Source organism: Culex pipiens, chromosome 3 (assembly GCF_016801865.2).
Source record: "Culex pipiens pallens isolate TS chromosome 3, TS_CPP_V2, whole genome shotgun sequence".
In the NCBI taxonomy this organism is placed as follows: domain Eukaryota; kingdom Metazoa; phylum Arthropoda; class Insecta; order Diptera; family Culicidae; genus Culex; species Culex pipiens.
This window is the reverse complement of record NC_068939.1, coordinates 151,457,931-151,472,738: the sequence shown is the minus strand read 5'-3', so window position 1 is coordinate 151,472,738 and position 14,808 is coordinate 151,457,931. Positions and strand designations below refer to the sequence as shown.

General features: G+C 37.2%; 1 protein-coding gene across 2 annotated transcripts in view; it reads right to left on the bottom strand.

Moving 5' to 3' along the window:
- Positions 1–14,808, bottom strand: part of LOC120420002 (b(0,+)-type amino acid transporter 1) — a 72,643-nt gene that overhangs the window by 12,120 nt on the left and 45,715 nt on the right. For both annotated transcript variants that reach the window (XM_039582896.2, XM_039582895.2), the window contains exons 2-4: positions 13,347–13,472; positions 12,728–12,847; positions 6,485–6,586 (exon numbers count right to left, since the gene is read on the bottom strand). In XM_039582896.2, coding sequence (XP_039438830.1) covers positions 6,485–6,586; positions 12,728–12,847; positions 13,347–13,472 — 348 coding nt within the window. The remainder of the gene's footprint in view (positions 1–6,484; positions 6,587–12,727; positions 12,848–13,346; positions 13,473–14,808) is intronic.

The window sequence follows — 14,808 nt, the reverse complement described above, 5'->3', positions numbered from 1 at the left end:
TGGAAATTTCTGAAAAGTTGGCATTTTATGTCCTCTAAAACATATCAAAAAATGAAAAAAATTAAAAATAGTGTTTTTTTGCAAATCAAGTTTTAGTGACAAAAAGTTAAATTAAAAATCACCAAATTTTTTTTTACCGTGTATCAATTTTTTTCAGTGTAGTCCATATCCATACCTACAACTTTGCCGAAGACACCAAATCGATCAAAAAATTCCTTCAAAAGATACAGATTTTTGAATTTTCACATATCATTTTTGTATGGACAGCTGCCAAATTTGTATGGAAAATTATATGGACAAACTAATGATGCAAAATGGCTTCTTTGGGCATACCGAAGGCACCAAAAAAGTTTCAGCCGGATTAAAAAATACAAAAATTAAAATTAAAGAAAAAAGACCGATTCCGTAGAGAACTGCTCTTCAAGGATTTTGTCAAATTATTACGCTATAACCACGAGTTATTTCTCAAATTTCAACGAGTAAACATGTTATTTTCGCACGCGGATTTCGTCAAAGCATTTTTGCGCTTCCTATGCGAATTAGACGGCGCACATTGCATAAAGTGTTCACATGGTCGAGGATTGTTTTTATATCGCTCTATGTGTACGTACGTAAATATTCGCGGAAATTTTCTTATAGAAAAAAATGACCTCGTGTTATCTTTGCCCCGATGTTCTTCAAGCCTTCCATTTGTGAATGAATGTATTTTTAGACAATTAATGTGACTAACTTTTGACGGTTAAAGCGCGATTTCTTTTCTTTCTTCTCGACTTATACCGGTCATGCTTTGGTTGATAGCCACCACAACCTTCACGATCATTCATCGCTTCGCTCATTTATCAACCTGTCTCGACCAGTTGCCATGTGGAGCTCAAAATCAGTGTTTTACTTCAAGAAATTGCATGGCAGCTGTTTTCGAGGCTGCATTAATTTAATTCATTAATAATTTCTTGAAATTCCGAAAAAAAATAGTGCAGCAGACTGTACTTTACTGACCACACCTTGAACTTTTCAAGAATTTTCCCTCTTGTTACAGATTTTTTTTTCTCCTTCACAGACTTACTACTAAAAATAGCCAATTGTTTGACGGCCGGTTACCGTTTGAGGAGACGAAGTCAGCAAAAGTGGACCTCATCATCATTATTCGACTTGGGAGAGAGAGCTCGAAAAAAAAAGTTTCCCAAAACATCAATAAGGGGAAAACTCGTTTCACCCGTGATGTATGACGCGCGGATTCTTATTGTGTGTTTTTTTGTTTGTTTCCGTTGACAGTTTGCTGGTTTATTGCAGATGGTAATTTTAGCGAAATTTGTTTTGAGTTTCGCGCGACAGCACTTTGCTCAACATCGTTCATCAGCCGGCGGAAAGAGGTCTGCAACCGGCCTGCGGTGCACTCTCGGTGATCAAAGTCACCCCGCTTTACGGTAGATTAGCACCACCCGGTGGGAGATAATAATAACTTTTGTTGGTTTTTTTGTTGTTGTTGTAATTTAGGGATTAATTACCTAAAAACATGAGCATGGTACAAGCGAAATTTGGACGATCGTCAAAATTAAAAGCCTCTTTGGCAGGTGTTCAGGTCGTTGGGTGCACAATAAGTGCAATCAACGAGCAGCGTGACTCACGTTACTCAGAATCATTTCACAGAAGTTGTTATGCACTTTATCCCGTGGAGACGCACGGTGTTCCACCTCGGTGCATTTTCGGTCGTAAAATACCAAGTTGCTCCATAAAAGCTAGCACCCACACAGCTCACCGTGGAGGCAGATTTGTCCGACTGCGTTGGTACATCCGCTTGAGCGTCGTTGGGCGTGATTTACGACGTAATTGCCGGTTACAATTATTTAGAGCAAACTACAATCCTCCGCGGTGTGATTCGGTTGAAACTAGTTATTCGTCCCAGAAATGACATGATCTTACTTAAATAAAGCTCTAAGTGGATGCCACAAAATTGTTGGAAAAGTTTAAGAAGCAAAATGAACTGCCAAGTATTGATTCCACCTACCTAATCGTCCATTACCAAGCATGAAATTCCAAGTAACGATGTTTTATGCTAGAGAGCTTTTCCGGTGGTACGTGACTAGATTTTATTCGTCTGAGAAAATTTATCGTAAATCCCCTCTTTCTTGTTTATACTGGAACACTTTGAGATAGTGGAAAAGTGCTGATTTTGATTCAACCCTTGTTTTGTATTGTTTGCTTGCAACAGAACGTTTCGGCTAAATGATGATTGACAACAAGCTTTGGTAGTTTGATGTGGGTTGACTTCATATTAAAGAGAAAAAAACAGCAAAACCTTTTAAGAAATTGAGGGACTGAAATTGGTGCGATATTTTGTTGTTTTATTTTAGGTGTGTACAGAAAACAAAAAAATCACAAAAATTATTTTTTCATACCTCTTTATTAAAAACTATTTTGAAATTTAAAAATCTAGCCCAATATATGAAAACATCTAAAATAAGGGATCACTTTATTACTTAAATAGCAAGGAATAGAATATTTCGTTAAAGTTATTTTTTTTACAATGAAAATCAAATCAAGTTTCCAAAATATCTCAAGTTGACTGACACTTAGAAAACTTAGTTTTTCGCAGCACAAAGACAAGAAAGGAAAAAAGGAAAATTGTAGGAAATTTTCTGTAGGAAAATTCAAAATAAAATTTACGAGGATTCAAATGAAAAAAAAACTGATTTTTTCGAAAAATGTCATCTAAAAATGGCTACAACTCGGTGCACTTAACCAAAAAGTTAAGTCTTTTCCGATTGCAAATTTGAATTGCCTCTAAAAATTTTGTTCGACGATATTTTATAAATAACATTTTCTTTAAAAAGAATAATGCAAAATGACTTCACTGAACAAAAGGAATTCGAGGACAAAGTTTCATTTAAGACAAAAAATACAAAGAAAAGTCGATTTCGAAAACGTAGAAATTATTCTTTTATGTTACGCTGGTACAAATATTAGAAGTTTAAATTTTCGATGTACATTACCGCAAAAAGGTTTTTTTTGTTTTTTTTTTGAGTTTGATCGGCTACTCAGTCTGGGCAAAGTGAAACGCTGTTTATGCTGTGTCCGACGTTTCGGCGCTGATTGGCGCCTTCTTCAGGGGGAACTATTAATTAATAATTTATTGTTAGAAACACATAGTAGAGGACTTATTACAGAAACCATACATAGCTTGACGTTTCTTGTTAGCTGCCTTTTCTAAGGCTAACGTCATAAATTCCATCAAAAGCTGGTGGTACACTGACTAAAATTAACAACGTCGGACACAGCATAAACAGCGTTTCACTTTGCCCAGACTGAGTAGCCGATCAAACTCAAAAAAATAACAACAGTCGAACTCTCATCAATTATAAGGTTTTTTTTGTTTTAATCTTACATTTTTTGAAAACTAATGATTGCAAAACAACTGAACTAGTGAAAACGCATTATAAAATTTTAAAACTATTTTTTTCATTCAAATGTTAACTTTGTCCTGATTTGGTTCTCCAAAATATGTTGAGGAGCTTCTGGACTATGGATAAACGAGATTGGATGAACAAATGTGGACTTTGTACATAAACATAGGAGGATGGCGTCGCTATTTTTAGACCACGTTTTCCAATTTTTCTTTATCGAAACCGACTACTTTATCGACTTCATTTTGCTGGGCGGGCGTCGACGACACATTACAGGGTGATATCGACTTCATTTTCCTGGGCGGGATAGGAAGCCGTTTATTTTTAGACGATGACTCAGTACTTTTCCACTTTTGCACTTAAAAAAACAAGATGGCAGCACGGTGTAACGCCACGTCCCTATACAGAAATTCCCCACGGCTACGTCACGACTGTCATCCACATACAAGGCGAGTGAAGTCAAAATCGAACCAAGATCGAACCAAGTCATAATTTACAAAAAATATTTTTTTTTAGTTGATCTTTTGTCCTTAAAAAGATTTACATTTTATCTCGGACTTGAACTTGGGGATCAGCATTTAATTTCATCGAGCACTTAATATTGGCATATCAACCTTTTGATGTTCAAATAAAATAGTTTTAAACATTTTCGACGGAAATTTAGTGAGTATTTTAAAAGCGCAATTTATTTTAAACCAACGGTCAGGAAGAATCAAACGTAATTTATGTTGTTTCAAGGAAATTGAATCTATTTCATTTTTAGTTTAGTGTATTTTGATATATTGCTTGGATGGTCAAGTAAAACCTTGTAATATTTTGATATTATAATTGTTAAATGTGGAGAAATTTACTTAATACTTGTAATCATCTCAAATATATATGCAAAAGATAGTGAAAAAACTCACAAAAAATAATTTGGAAAAATATTTATGTATGTATTTCATACGACCTTTTCAAAAAACCAAACGTAAACAATATTGACAGCGCCTCTGGCGGTGACTTCAGAAAACTGCATGCGTGTCAGATCCTTGCAATTCCCCAGGAAAACAGCATGGAAAAAAACAAAACAATTTTTGTAATTGAAAGACGCAACTTTTGGTACCCAAACATGGATAGGTCATCGCTGAAATTTTAAAGTTATAGATTTTTTGCCAATTTCCTAATTTTTCCGTCTTTGCGCGCGGCACGTCCAACAACCCGGATTTTATTTCCAAAGAATCATATCTCGGAATCCTGTTAATGAACTCCTCCCAATGTTAAGTATGTTACGTAAAATTGTCCGAGGAATTCGATCAAAATATTTTCAGACATGGACTCTTTGTAACAGACACCGTCAACACGGCATTTTAAAGTTTCATACGACCTTTTCAAATGTTTGGCTGAACTCTTCGGTCCTCAAACTATTTTTCATTGAAAGACCATCTAGTAATAACCTTTCATTTGCGTCCAGACAGCTAAAATCGGACAGCTAAAATCGCACCATGCGAAGTCATGCATTATTTTTTAAATGTGTTTTTTGCGAAAATTTACGAAAATGAACACGATTCGAGCAATTTTGTTTTGTCCATGCTGTTTTCATGGGGAATTGCTACATAGGAGTAGATAAATTTGGACATTTCACCTTCCCTTGCCTGACTGATTTGATATTGTGTACTGAGCTCAAATTCCAAAATTTAGGCTTGGACGCAACAGTGGTTGGCCTAACTACTTTCAATTTAGATAAAACGGTACCCGAAACAGTATTTTTAACATATGTTACTTTTGGTGCAAATTAATAAATAACAAAGTGGTTAAAACGCTCAAAAAGTTTTTTTTTATTCGCTGGGACCAAAAACTGTTGCGCGTAGTCCCACTCATATTTGAGCAGCCATAATAAAAAAAATGAAAAAGAAAAAAACTCATGAATTTTTTGACAATTCTAATAATTAAAATCCTATAATAACAAAACCCTCGATATATCTGTTTAGGGGATGTCAAATTTGCCATAATTTAATTGCAAAACTTAACTTTCTTTGTTTTTCTTTAAAAATTTTTAGTTAAGCAAGTTAGATTTGTAAATAAAATCTGGTTTTCAATATGTTCAGATTAGACATAGATTAGCAATTTTGATGTATAATTCAGGCTGACAAAAAAAAAGGCAATTGCTTCGAGAAAAACAACACAAGACTCAAGTAATGCCTGTCTGTGACTTCCACCACCGTAGATCGTGAGCGGTTCTCAGGACGATTCGACAACACCCTCTCGACGCCGCGTGTGACGCAAAAATCAGTGCGATTCGCACTTTTACGTGGGCTGTCGCCGTCACTTTGTCCGTCGTCAGTAGCAGCGAACATTTTTCGGTGCGACGACCACGGCGTCGACGACACATTACAGGGTGACTCAAGAAAAACAAGCAAAAAAAAATCGGAATATTTATGCAGATGGGCGTTTTTTTACTTGGCCCCCATTAGATCACATGACCACGTCGGGGGGCTGGCTCAAAAAAAAATGATTCCGATGGCCAAAGTGTTGTGCAAAATTGTCTTACCCGAGTCGGAAATGAACTGTAACCAAGTCTTGTTCAAGAAAAATTCTCAATGGCCGTGTTGCAAAAATAGATGTGTTTGTTTCAAACTTGAAAATTTGCGTTTTTATCTCGCGTCTAGTGCGACTAACATTTATGCTAACACTCTAAATCGATTTCTGTGTAAGACACATATGTTCTACCATCATTCCGATTAATTCAAGCTCAAGGCTGATTGTCTCTCGTCTGGCGGAAGGAAATCTCGCCTCGAAGCTCGAAGTGATTTGTGTAATAAATTTCTGTCTTCTGTCGCATCGAGCCCGACCAAATGAGTTTTCCTTCCCTCTTATTTCCATCATTTCGTGATATTCGGCGAGCGCCCCTGGCTAATGCTCGTACATCAAGTAGGACGACAATGACGAGTGAGATACAGTTTTGCACCCAAAAAAAAGAAAAGAAAATCTATGCCAGCTGTCACTCGGCTCTGTACCGACGACACACGTACACCGGTGGAAATCTGTGATGATTACGATGGGATATGCTGGTGATGGTGATGGTGAGAGACGGGTTTGGCACTTACCTAACAATGAGAGCAATCCACAGGCCATCCATATAATAAAGCTCACACCAATGGAACCGGTTCGCACCAGTAAACCAGATGGCGATACAAAAATTCCAGACCCTAGAGGAAACGGAGAAAATCGGGATTGGGATTAGAAAGGATATCGAACAGCAAAGGAATTGTGTTGCAATTGGTTACAATCAGTACAATAGTGATTAAAAGTATAGACATTTTCATAACGTGAAGACTTCCATCATTGCCATGATTTTTCGTTCAAAGATATAAATTTTGCGTCGCTATCAATAATTTGATAAAATTCCTTCAACAAGTTGTTCAGAATATTATCCCATTCCTTATAAAGTTGTGGAAATCGTCATTAATTAATGATTGCTAACTAGAACGTCAATGATTGTTCCACAAAATTATAGAAATGTTGAGACCCATTTGATCTAGATCAAAAATTCCTTCAGTGGCTTCAAGAAGGCAACAGCTGGCACATGCTGATTCATTTTGGTGCTGAAATTCGTTAAGTTGAATTCAATACAGAGCATTTCGGAGTGAAGATCAATTATCTTCGAAAAAATCAACGGCTTCACCATAAGGCTGGTTCAAATTCAATGTTTTTATAACATAAAAAAAATCCAAAAGTTCATATTTTCAATGCATTCTTCTGCGTTTGCAGCCATTTTAACATGTTTTGTTAGGTTTGTTAAAAAATCATTTAAATTTTAGTAAAAAAAAATGAAAACAATTAACAATTAAAAACATAAAATAACTAATGTTTGCAAATCAATTGTGCAGGTGAATAATGCATTTTCCAATGTTTTTTTTTTTTATCATGGAAATATTGAAATTCTGGCTTATAATTACAATTATTATACAGTCAAACCTCGCATAAGAGCGCCTCGCATATGCAACTTTGCATATACGAGTCATTCCACCTGATTCGGTTTTGTCGCAAGAGTTGCATATGCGAGGTACAGGGCTTATGGGATTTTGGCTATATGGGAGACATGGCTTATATTTTTGTAAAAAATCATCTTAACTATACAAATTTATAGTGTTTTGGAATCGTTATGAAGTCAGCTATACAGCTAGACCAAATTTACAAGGTTTACGATGTTCTAGGTCATCCGAAACTTCCTCAAGTTAAGGCCTATGTGTACACCGCCGTACAAGTATGAGGTAGGCGATTGTGACTTTGGTTTTTGACCTCAGATCATATCTGGATAGCCTTAGGGAGGTTCAGGGACTAGTCTACCGATATGTGGTGATGTTCTGGGTCTTCTGAGGAGTCCCGAGAGTTACGACCGATGGGTCTACCGCCGTAACAAAATAGAGGTCAGTAATGTTTGACCTCAGATCATATCCAGACAGCCTCAGGGAGGTTCAGGGACTAGTCTACCGATATGTGGTGATGTTCTAGGTCTTCTGTAGAGTCCCGGGAGTTACGGCCGGTGGGTCTACCGCCGTAACAAGATAGAGGTCAGTGGTTTTTGACATCAGATCATATCCATGTAGCCTCAGGGAGGTTCAGGGACTAGTCTACCGATGTGTGGTGATGTTCTGGGTCTTCTGTAGAGTTCCGGGAGTTACGACCGATGGGTCTGCCGCCGTAACAAGATAGAGGTCGATGGTTTTTGACCTCAGATCATATCCAGATAGCCTCAGGGAGGTTCAGGGTCTAGTCTACCGGTATGTGGTGATGTTCTGGATCTTCTGTAGAGTCCCGGGAGTTACGACCGATGGGTCTACCGCCGTAAGAAGATAGAGGTCGATGGTTTTTGACCTCAGATCATATCCAGATAGCTTCAGGGAGGTTCAGGGGCTAGTCTACCGATGTGTGGTGATATTCTGGGTATTCTGTAGAGTCCCGGGAGTTAAGGCCGATGGATCTACTGCCGTAACAAGATAGAGGTCGATAGTTTTTGACCTCAGATCATATCCAGATAGTCTCAGGGAGGTTCAGGGGCTAGTCTACCGATGTGTGGTGATATTCTGGGTATTCTGTAGAGTCCCGGGAGTTAAGGCCGATGGATCTACCGCCGTAACAAGATAGAGGTCAGTGGTTTTTGACCCCAGATCATATCCAGATAGCCTCAGGGAGGTCCGGGGACTAGTCTACCAATGTGGTGATGTTCTGGGTATTCTGTAGAGTCCCGGGAGTTACGATCGATGGGTCTACCGCCGTAACAAGATAGAGGTCGATGGTTTTTGACCTCAGATCATATCCAGATAGTCTCAGGAAGGTTCAGGGGCTAGTCTACCGATGCAGTGATGTTCTGGGTATTCTGTAGAGTCCCGGGAGTTACGACCGATGGGTCTACCGCCGTAACAAGATAGAGGTCGATGGTTTTTGACCTCAGATCATATCCAATTAGTCTCAGGGAGGTTCAGGGGCTAGTCTACCGATGTGTGGTGATGTTCTGGTTATTCTGTAGAGTCCCAGGAGTTAAGGCCGATGGATCTACCGCCGTAACAAGTGAGGTCGGAGGTTTTTGACCTCAGATCATATCCGGATAGCCTCAGGGAGGTTCGGGGACTAGTCTACCTGTAGAATCCCGGGAGTAGGGTCCCCGGATCTTCCTGAGGCTATCCGAATATGATCCGAGGTCAAAATCACTGACCTCAGTCTTGTTACGGTGGTAGACCCATCGGACGTATCTCCCGGGATCTTACAGAAGACCCAGAACATCACCACATATCGGTAAACTAGCCGCTGAACCTCCCTGAGACTATCTGGATATGATCTGAGGTCAAAAACCTCCGACCTCTATCTTGTTACGGCGGTAGACCCATCGGACGTAACTCCCAGGACTCTACAGGAGACCCAGAACATCATCACACATCGGTAGACTAGTCCCTGAACCTCCCTGAGACTATCTGAATATGATCTGAGGTCAAAAACCATCGACCTCTATCTTGTTACGGCGGTAGACCCATCGGCCTTAACTCCCGGGACTCTATAGAAGACCTAGAACATCACCACATATCGTTAGACTAGTCCCCAGACCTCCCTGAGGCTATCCGGATATGATCTGAGGTCAAAAACCACTGACCTCCATCTTGTTACGGCGGTAGATCCACCAGCCGTAACTCCCGGGACTCTACAGAAGACCTAGAACATCACCACATATCGGTAGACTAGTCCTCGGACCTCCCTGAGGCTATCCGGATATGATCTAAGGTCAAAAACCACTGACCTCTATCTTGTTACGGCGGTAGACCCACCGGCCGTGACTCCCGGGACTCTACAGAAGACCTAGAACATCACCACATATCGGTAGACTAGTCCCTGAACTCCCTGAGGCTATCTGGATATGATCTGAGGTGAAAAATCACTGACCTTTATTTTGTTACGGCGGTAGATCCATCGGTTGTAACTCCCGGGACTCCTCAGAAGACCCAGAACATCACCACATATAGGTAGACTAGTCCCTGAACCTCCCTGAGGCTATCCGGATATGATCTGAGGTCAAAAACCAAAGTCACAATCGCCTACCTCATACTTTTACGGCGGTGAACACATAGGCCTTAACTTGAGGAAGTTTCGGATGACCTAGAACATCGTAAACCTTGTAAATTTGGTCTAGCTTTATAGCTGACTTCATAACGATTCCAAAACACTATAAATTTGTATAGTTAAGATGATTTTTTACAAAAATATAGGCCATGTCTCCCATATAGCCAAAATCCCATAAGCTCTGTACCTCGCATATGCGTGCTTCGCATAAGAAACCCCCATATGAGTTGCATATACGAGGTTTAACTGTATTCAAATCTTGCCACCCACTTATCACTTTCAGTTCCTGTACCTAATTTTAAATTACTGAGCTTTACTGAAAATCTGAAATTTGACGAATTTTTATTTGAAGCAAAATTTTCTCATAAAAACCGACAAAGTAATGTTTCTCAAAATTTAAGGCAAAACATGAAAATTAAAAAAAACTTAAATGAAAAAAAACATGACAACTTTATGCTTGAGAAATAATTTAGCTCAAAGATTTTGGATATCTGGGGCGAGTTTTGACTATTTTTGGATATTTTGGGCAATCCTTGGTCAGTTAGTTATGTTTCAATTATGTAAAAATGATGTTTTCATTCAAAAACACAGGGTTTTCCTTGACGAATGTCTGAACTATTTCTTATGAGTAAAGTCTTATGAGTTTGTGTTTGTGATAATCCGATGAAAATTTCAGAAGATTTTTCAGTGATTTTTTTTTTCGCTCTTTAAAATTTTGTTGGTAAAACTTTTGATAACTTTTTTCAAAACAACCAATGCGCCGTGGGTTTCCTATATATCCTATACTATGGAGCGGAAAAATTTACAGTTGGTCTTGAATTTAACGAAACTGCAATTACCATAGTAATTTTTTGAAAAAAAAAAAAAACAGATTTGATTTGGGGCTGCATTTTTTAAAACTATTTTTAATTTTTATAATTTTTAATTTTTTTTATCGCTACAAACATTAACGTCATGATTCGAATTCCCGGACGCTTCGAAACCTGGACACCTCATCTTGTTTTATCAATTATTTGGATATAGTTCGCATTATGAATGTCAAAAATGTGTTATTTGATGAATTCTAACATCAACTTTCATTTAAAGTTTGTTTGAACACTGTAGTTAATGCCAAAACAATAAAATAAAATAAAATAAATTTATAAGTTTACCAAAAATGTGAAGCATTTCACTGAAATATTTCATATGCATCTCAAGCACCAGGAAGGCAAAGCAGATATTTAAGGTTTTGATTTCCTTAAGGGGTTACATTTACGGGTGCCACGATATCTCGAGATAGGTCGGACCAAATTGGCTGAAATTTTGGGTGAAGACTCCCAAGACATGTTCCGTGTGCATGACGAAGCCCGATTTTGAAATTTTGAATTTTCAAAAAATACAAAAATCAAAAACTGGCGATTTTCTATATGAAAAACAGAAACATATTTTTATCTTTTTTTTAATAAACTTTTTAAAAATCGGCCTTCGTCATGCACACGGGACCGGTTTAACGAGTCTTCACCAAAATTTTGAGCCGATTTGGTCGAAGCAATGTTGAGATATCGTGGTACCCGTTTTTTGAAACTGCTAACTTCAAATAGCTATATCTCGATACAACTGATATGATATGATACAACCAAATGTCTTCAAATTTGTTTTGTTAATAGATGAAAATGTATACTTTAATGCCCTGAAAAACAGATTTTGAAACAGTTTAAGTGTGTGCTCAAACCAACCTCTGACATTTTTGCCGATTTACATGTATGTAACCCCTTAAATTCTAAAAAAAATTATATAAAATATCAATTGTTTTGATGGTAACATGTTATTCGAGACCTAAAAAATGCCATTCACTAACACTTCAGTCCAAATTTGTGCGATTCATAAGCAAAATCGAGTGTCCGGAATTCGAAGCAAAAGTGTCCGGATTTCAAATCAGCTTTAATCAGTGTCCGGGATTCGAAGCACAACAAATCATTTTAATTTTAAAAACCTTATGAAAAATTTTTAGAATAGACATATTTTGCATGAATTCTCTTAAAACTAACTGTTTATACTACATCCTGATGATATTTCTAAATTTCCAACTTATTAACTACATGATTTTTTGTCAGCTATAACAAAAATGATATGCTACTTAGTGTCCGGATTTCGAATCATGACGTTATATCTCGATTAAGTTTTCAAAAGGCCCTATCTGCATAGGAAACCCATGAGGGATAGGTTGTTTTGAAAATTTAATCTAGATATGTAAACTGTGCTTTTATGTAATGCATTTTTTACACCTGTTTTGTATTTACTTAAATTTCATTATAATAAAAAAAAAAACATTTCATGCATTTTAAAAAAAATCTTGCACTACAGATTTGACAAAATTGCTAAAATTATATAAATAACGAAGAATCTAAACTTCTTATGAAAGATCTGTGCCATTTGTTTTTTTGCAAGATTAGGTATTCCAATATTTTTATTTAAAAAATTCAGGCATTGTGAATTTAATCAAGCATTTGCATTCCTCTGTCAAGTCATTGAACCTCGTCATTTAAAACGATACTGGTACTCAGAAAAAAAACATAATTTCAAACATGGTATAATATTCCATTATCTAAATTTGGTAAACAACCCGCCAGCCGATAAACAAACGCATCAATTACTGCCACTCAGGACAGTGAGACAACTTTGGCAGGGCCATTTAATCACTTTATTAATTATTATTATTATTTTTTGTTTTCATTTTCGAATCTGCCACACCAACTTACCGATCATCGTTCCGACAATTAAAGCCACCCCACTGAAGAGTCCCACCCGTCTCTTGAGGTGAATAAGGTCGTTCTGCGCTGAGCCCGTCCCCTCCAGCGAGTCCCGCATCCCCCCGGTCCCTGTGGAGAGAATGGACAATCGAGAAAGAGAGAAAGAAAAAATGGTTCATGATTAGTTATGATGGATTTGGCGGGAAAATATGGGAATTCATAAATTTTAAGGGTTTAATCACTCATGCCTTTGTTTTGAGTTATTTTTTTGGTACGTTTGTATTTTTGTAGTGTCCTTTTTGTAATTAAGCATTTCCTTTTCCAGCAGCTGTTGAGCGGTTGCTTGCCATTTCCGAGCAACTTTTTCCGCTCTTCCTCCAGGAAAAAAGAGGAAAAGGTGATATTTTATGTGACACGAAATTTGCGTAACCATTTAGGAAACCGAGACGAAATATGACCGGTAACGAGCCGGAAGATTTATGGGCCACTCGCGTTAAAGGCGTTTCAAGCGATGGGAATATTTTTCGGCAATACATTATCTAAATAATGATTGTTTAGGTAGTTTAACTGGATAAACGATATGTTTTTTTTTTCTTCGTGAAATTGATACGCGCATTTTTGACGTTACCTGATGAGTCGGTCTCTGCCGTTTCGGACGTCCCTCGCCCGATGCTCCCGTTGGGATCTTTTGCTCCGCTCCCAACTTTGGCGCTCCAGTCTGCCGTTGATACGTCTCTAATTGAACCATTATGTCCTGGGGAGAAAAAAAAAGACGAAAAAGATAAACGCTGGTTAAAAATTAGCTCCAAGTTTCGCTAAACGATTTATATGGTACTTTAATTGGAAATGTCACTGAAGCATCCATAGAAAATGAAATGCCACGCAGAAAAAAAATACACGTGACTATAGCAAATTGATAGTGAAACCGATGTGGTGAGCGCCAACTAATAGTTTAATTGAAATTTATACCGACAGGAAACATATTCGCCTCGGTCATATGTGGGTTTCCGACTTCCATTTTGCGCCATATTTTCAATTTGGCTTGACTTTTAATTGATGCAAAAAGTTCAAACAAAAAAGTTTACGGTTCAATTTTATTTGACTGTAACCAATGATGCGAGTAGGTTTTCCATCAGAAAATATCAGATCAAAGGTTGAACGTTGCAGTTTATCAAAGCGAAATTGCAACTCATCAAACGAAATCGAACGTCCTCTGGCTGCAACACGCACTTGGTTTTTTTTTAATTTTGATGACACAAAAGTGATAAAAATTTACAGGTCCGAATATTAGATTTCATATTCAATAAGTAAAAAGTTCATTTTTAGACTTATCAAACAGCAATTTGAACAATTTGAAATAAATTACGAAAATTACAGAATAAGGTTTTGTATGGAAATTATAAGGTTCGAGAAAATCCATAAAATTACACAGATAATATTTTAAGAGACGGGCAATTTACGGATCTGTAAACAAAAATTTCAACAGTTAAATTAACATTTTTGCTGGTTATGCCCATCAACAACTTCAGTGCTTTACAATCTTATTGATTACTTGATATAGAACTGTTACACTTATTTCACAACCAATTCAGAATTTTAGAAAATATATGAATTCAATTTTAATTTCAGGAAAACCGAGACAAAATTAGAAAATTGGACGTACACGTGTTAATTTGAACACTTGCATGATTTGAGAGCTTCAACAGTTAGCTAACCGCGCCTTGTAAAGTGCTTCATTGAGTTAATTCAATATGTACTTCCTTTTCAGTCTTTTTATAGAAATCAAGCAAAAAAGTGTATTTCACTGTTTTCCTCGAATGACGAAACAGCCTACTTTTCATCGCAAAGTATAACAGTTCTCAAACTTTTCAGAACTCAACAGGATGCTGAACATGTTGCATACACTACAATTAAATGACTTTATAGTTTTAGATTTTCAATTTGTTCCAAATAATTCACGTTAAATTTGCATGGTTTTGTGAAAAATGATATTGTTTAGTGAAAAAAACAAGTAGAACATTTAAAATCATTGCATTGTTGTCGAAAAACAACAATTTAGTGTACAAATAAAAATTAAAATATTTCCCAAC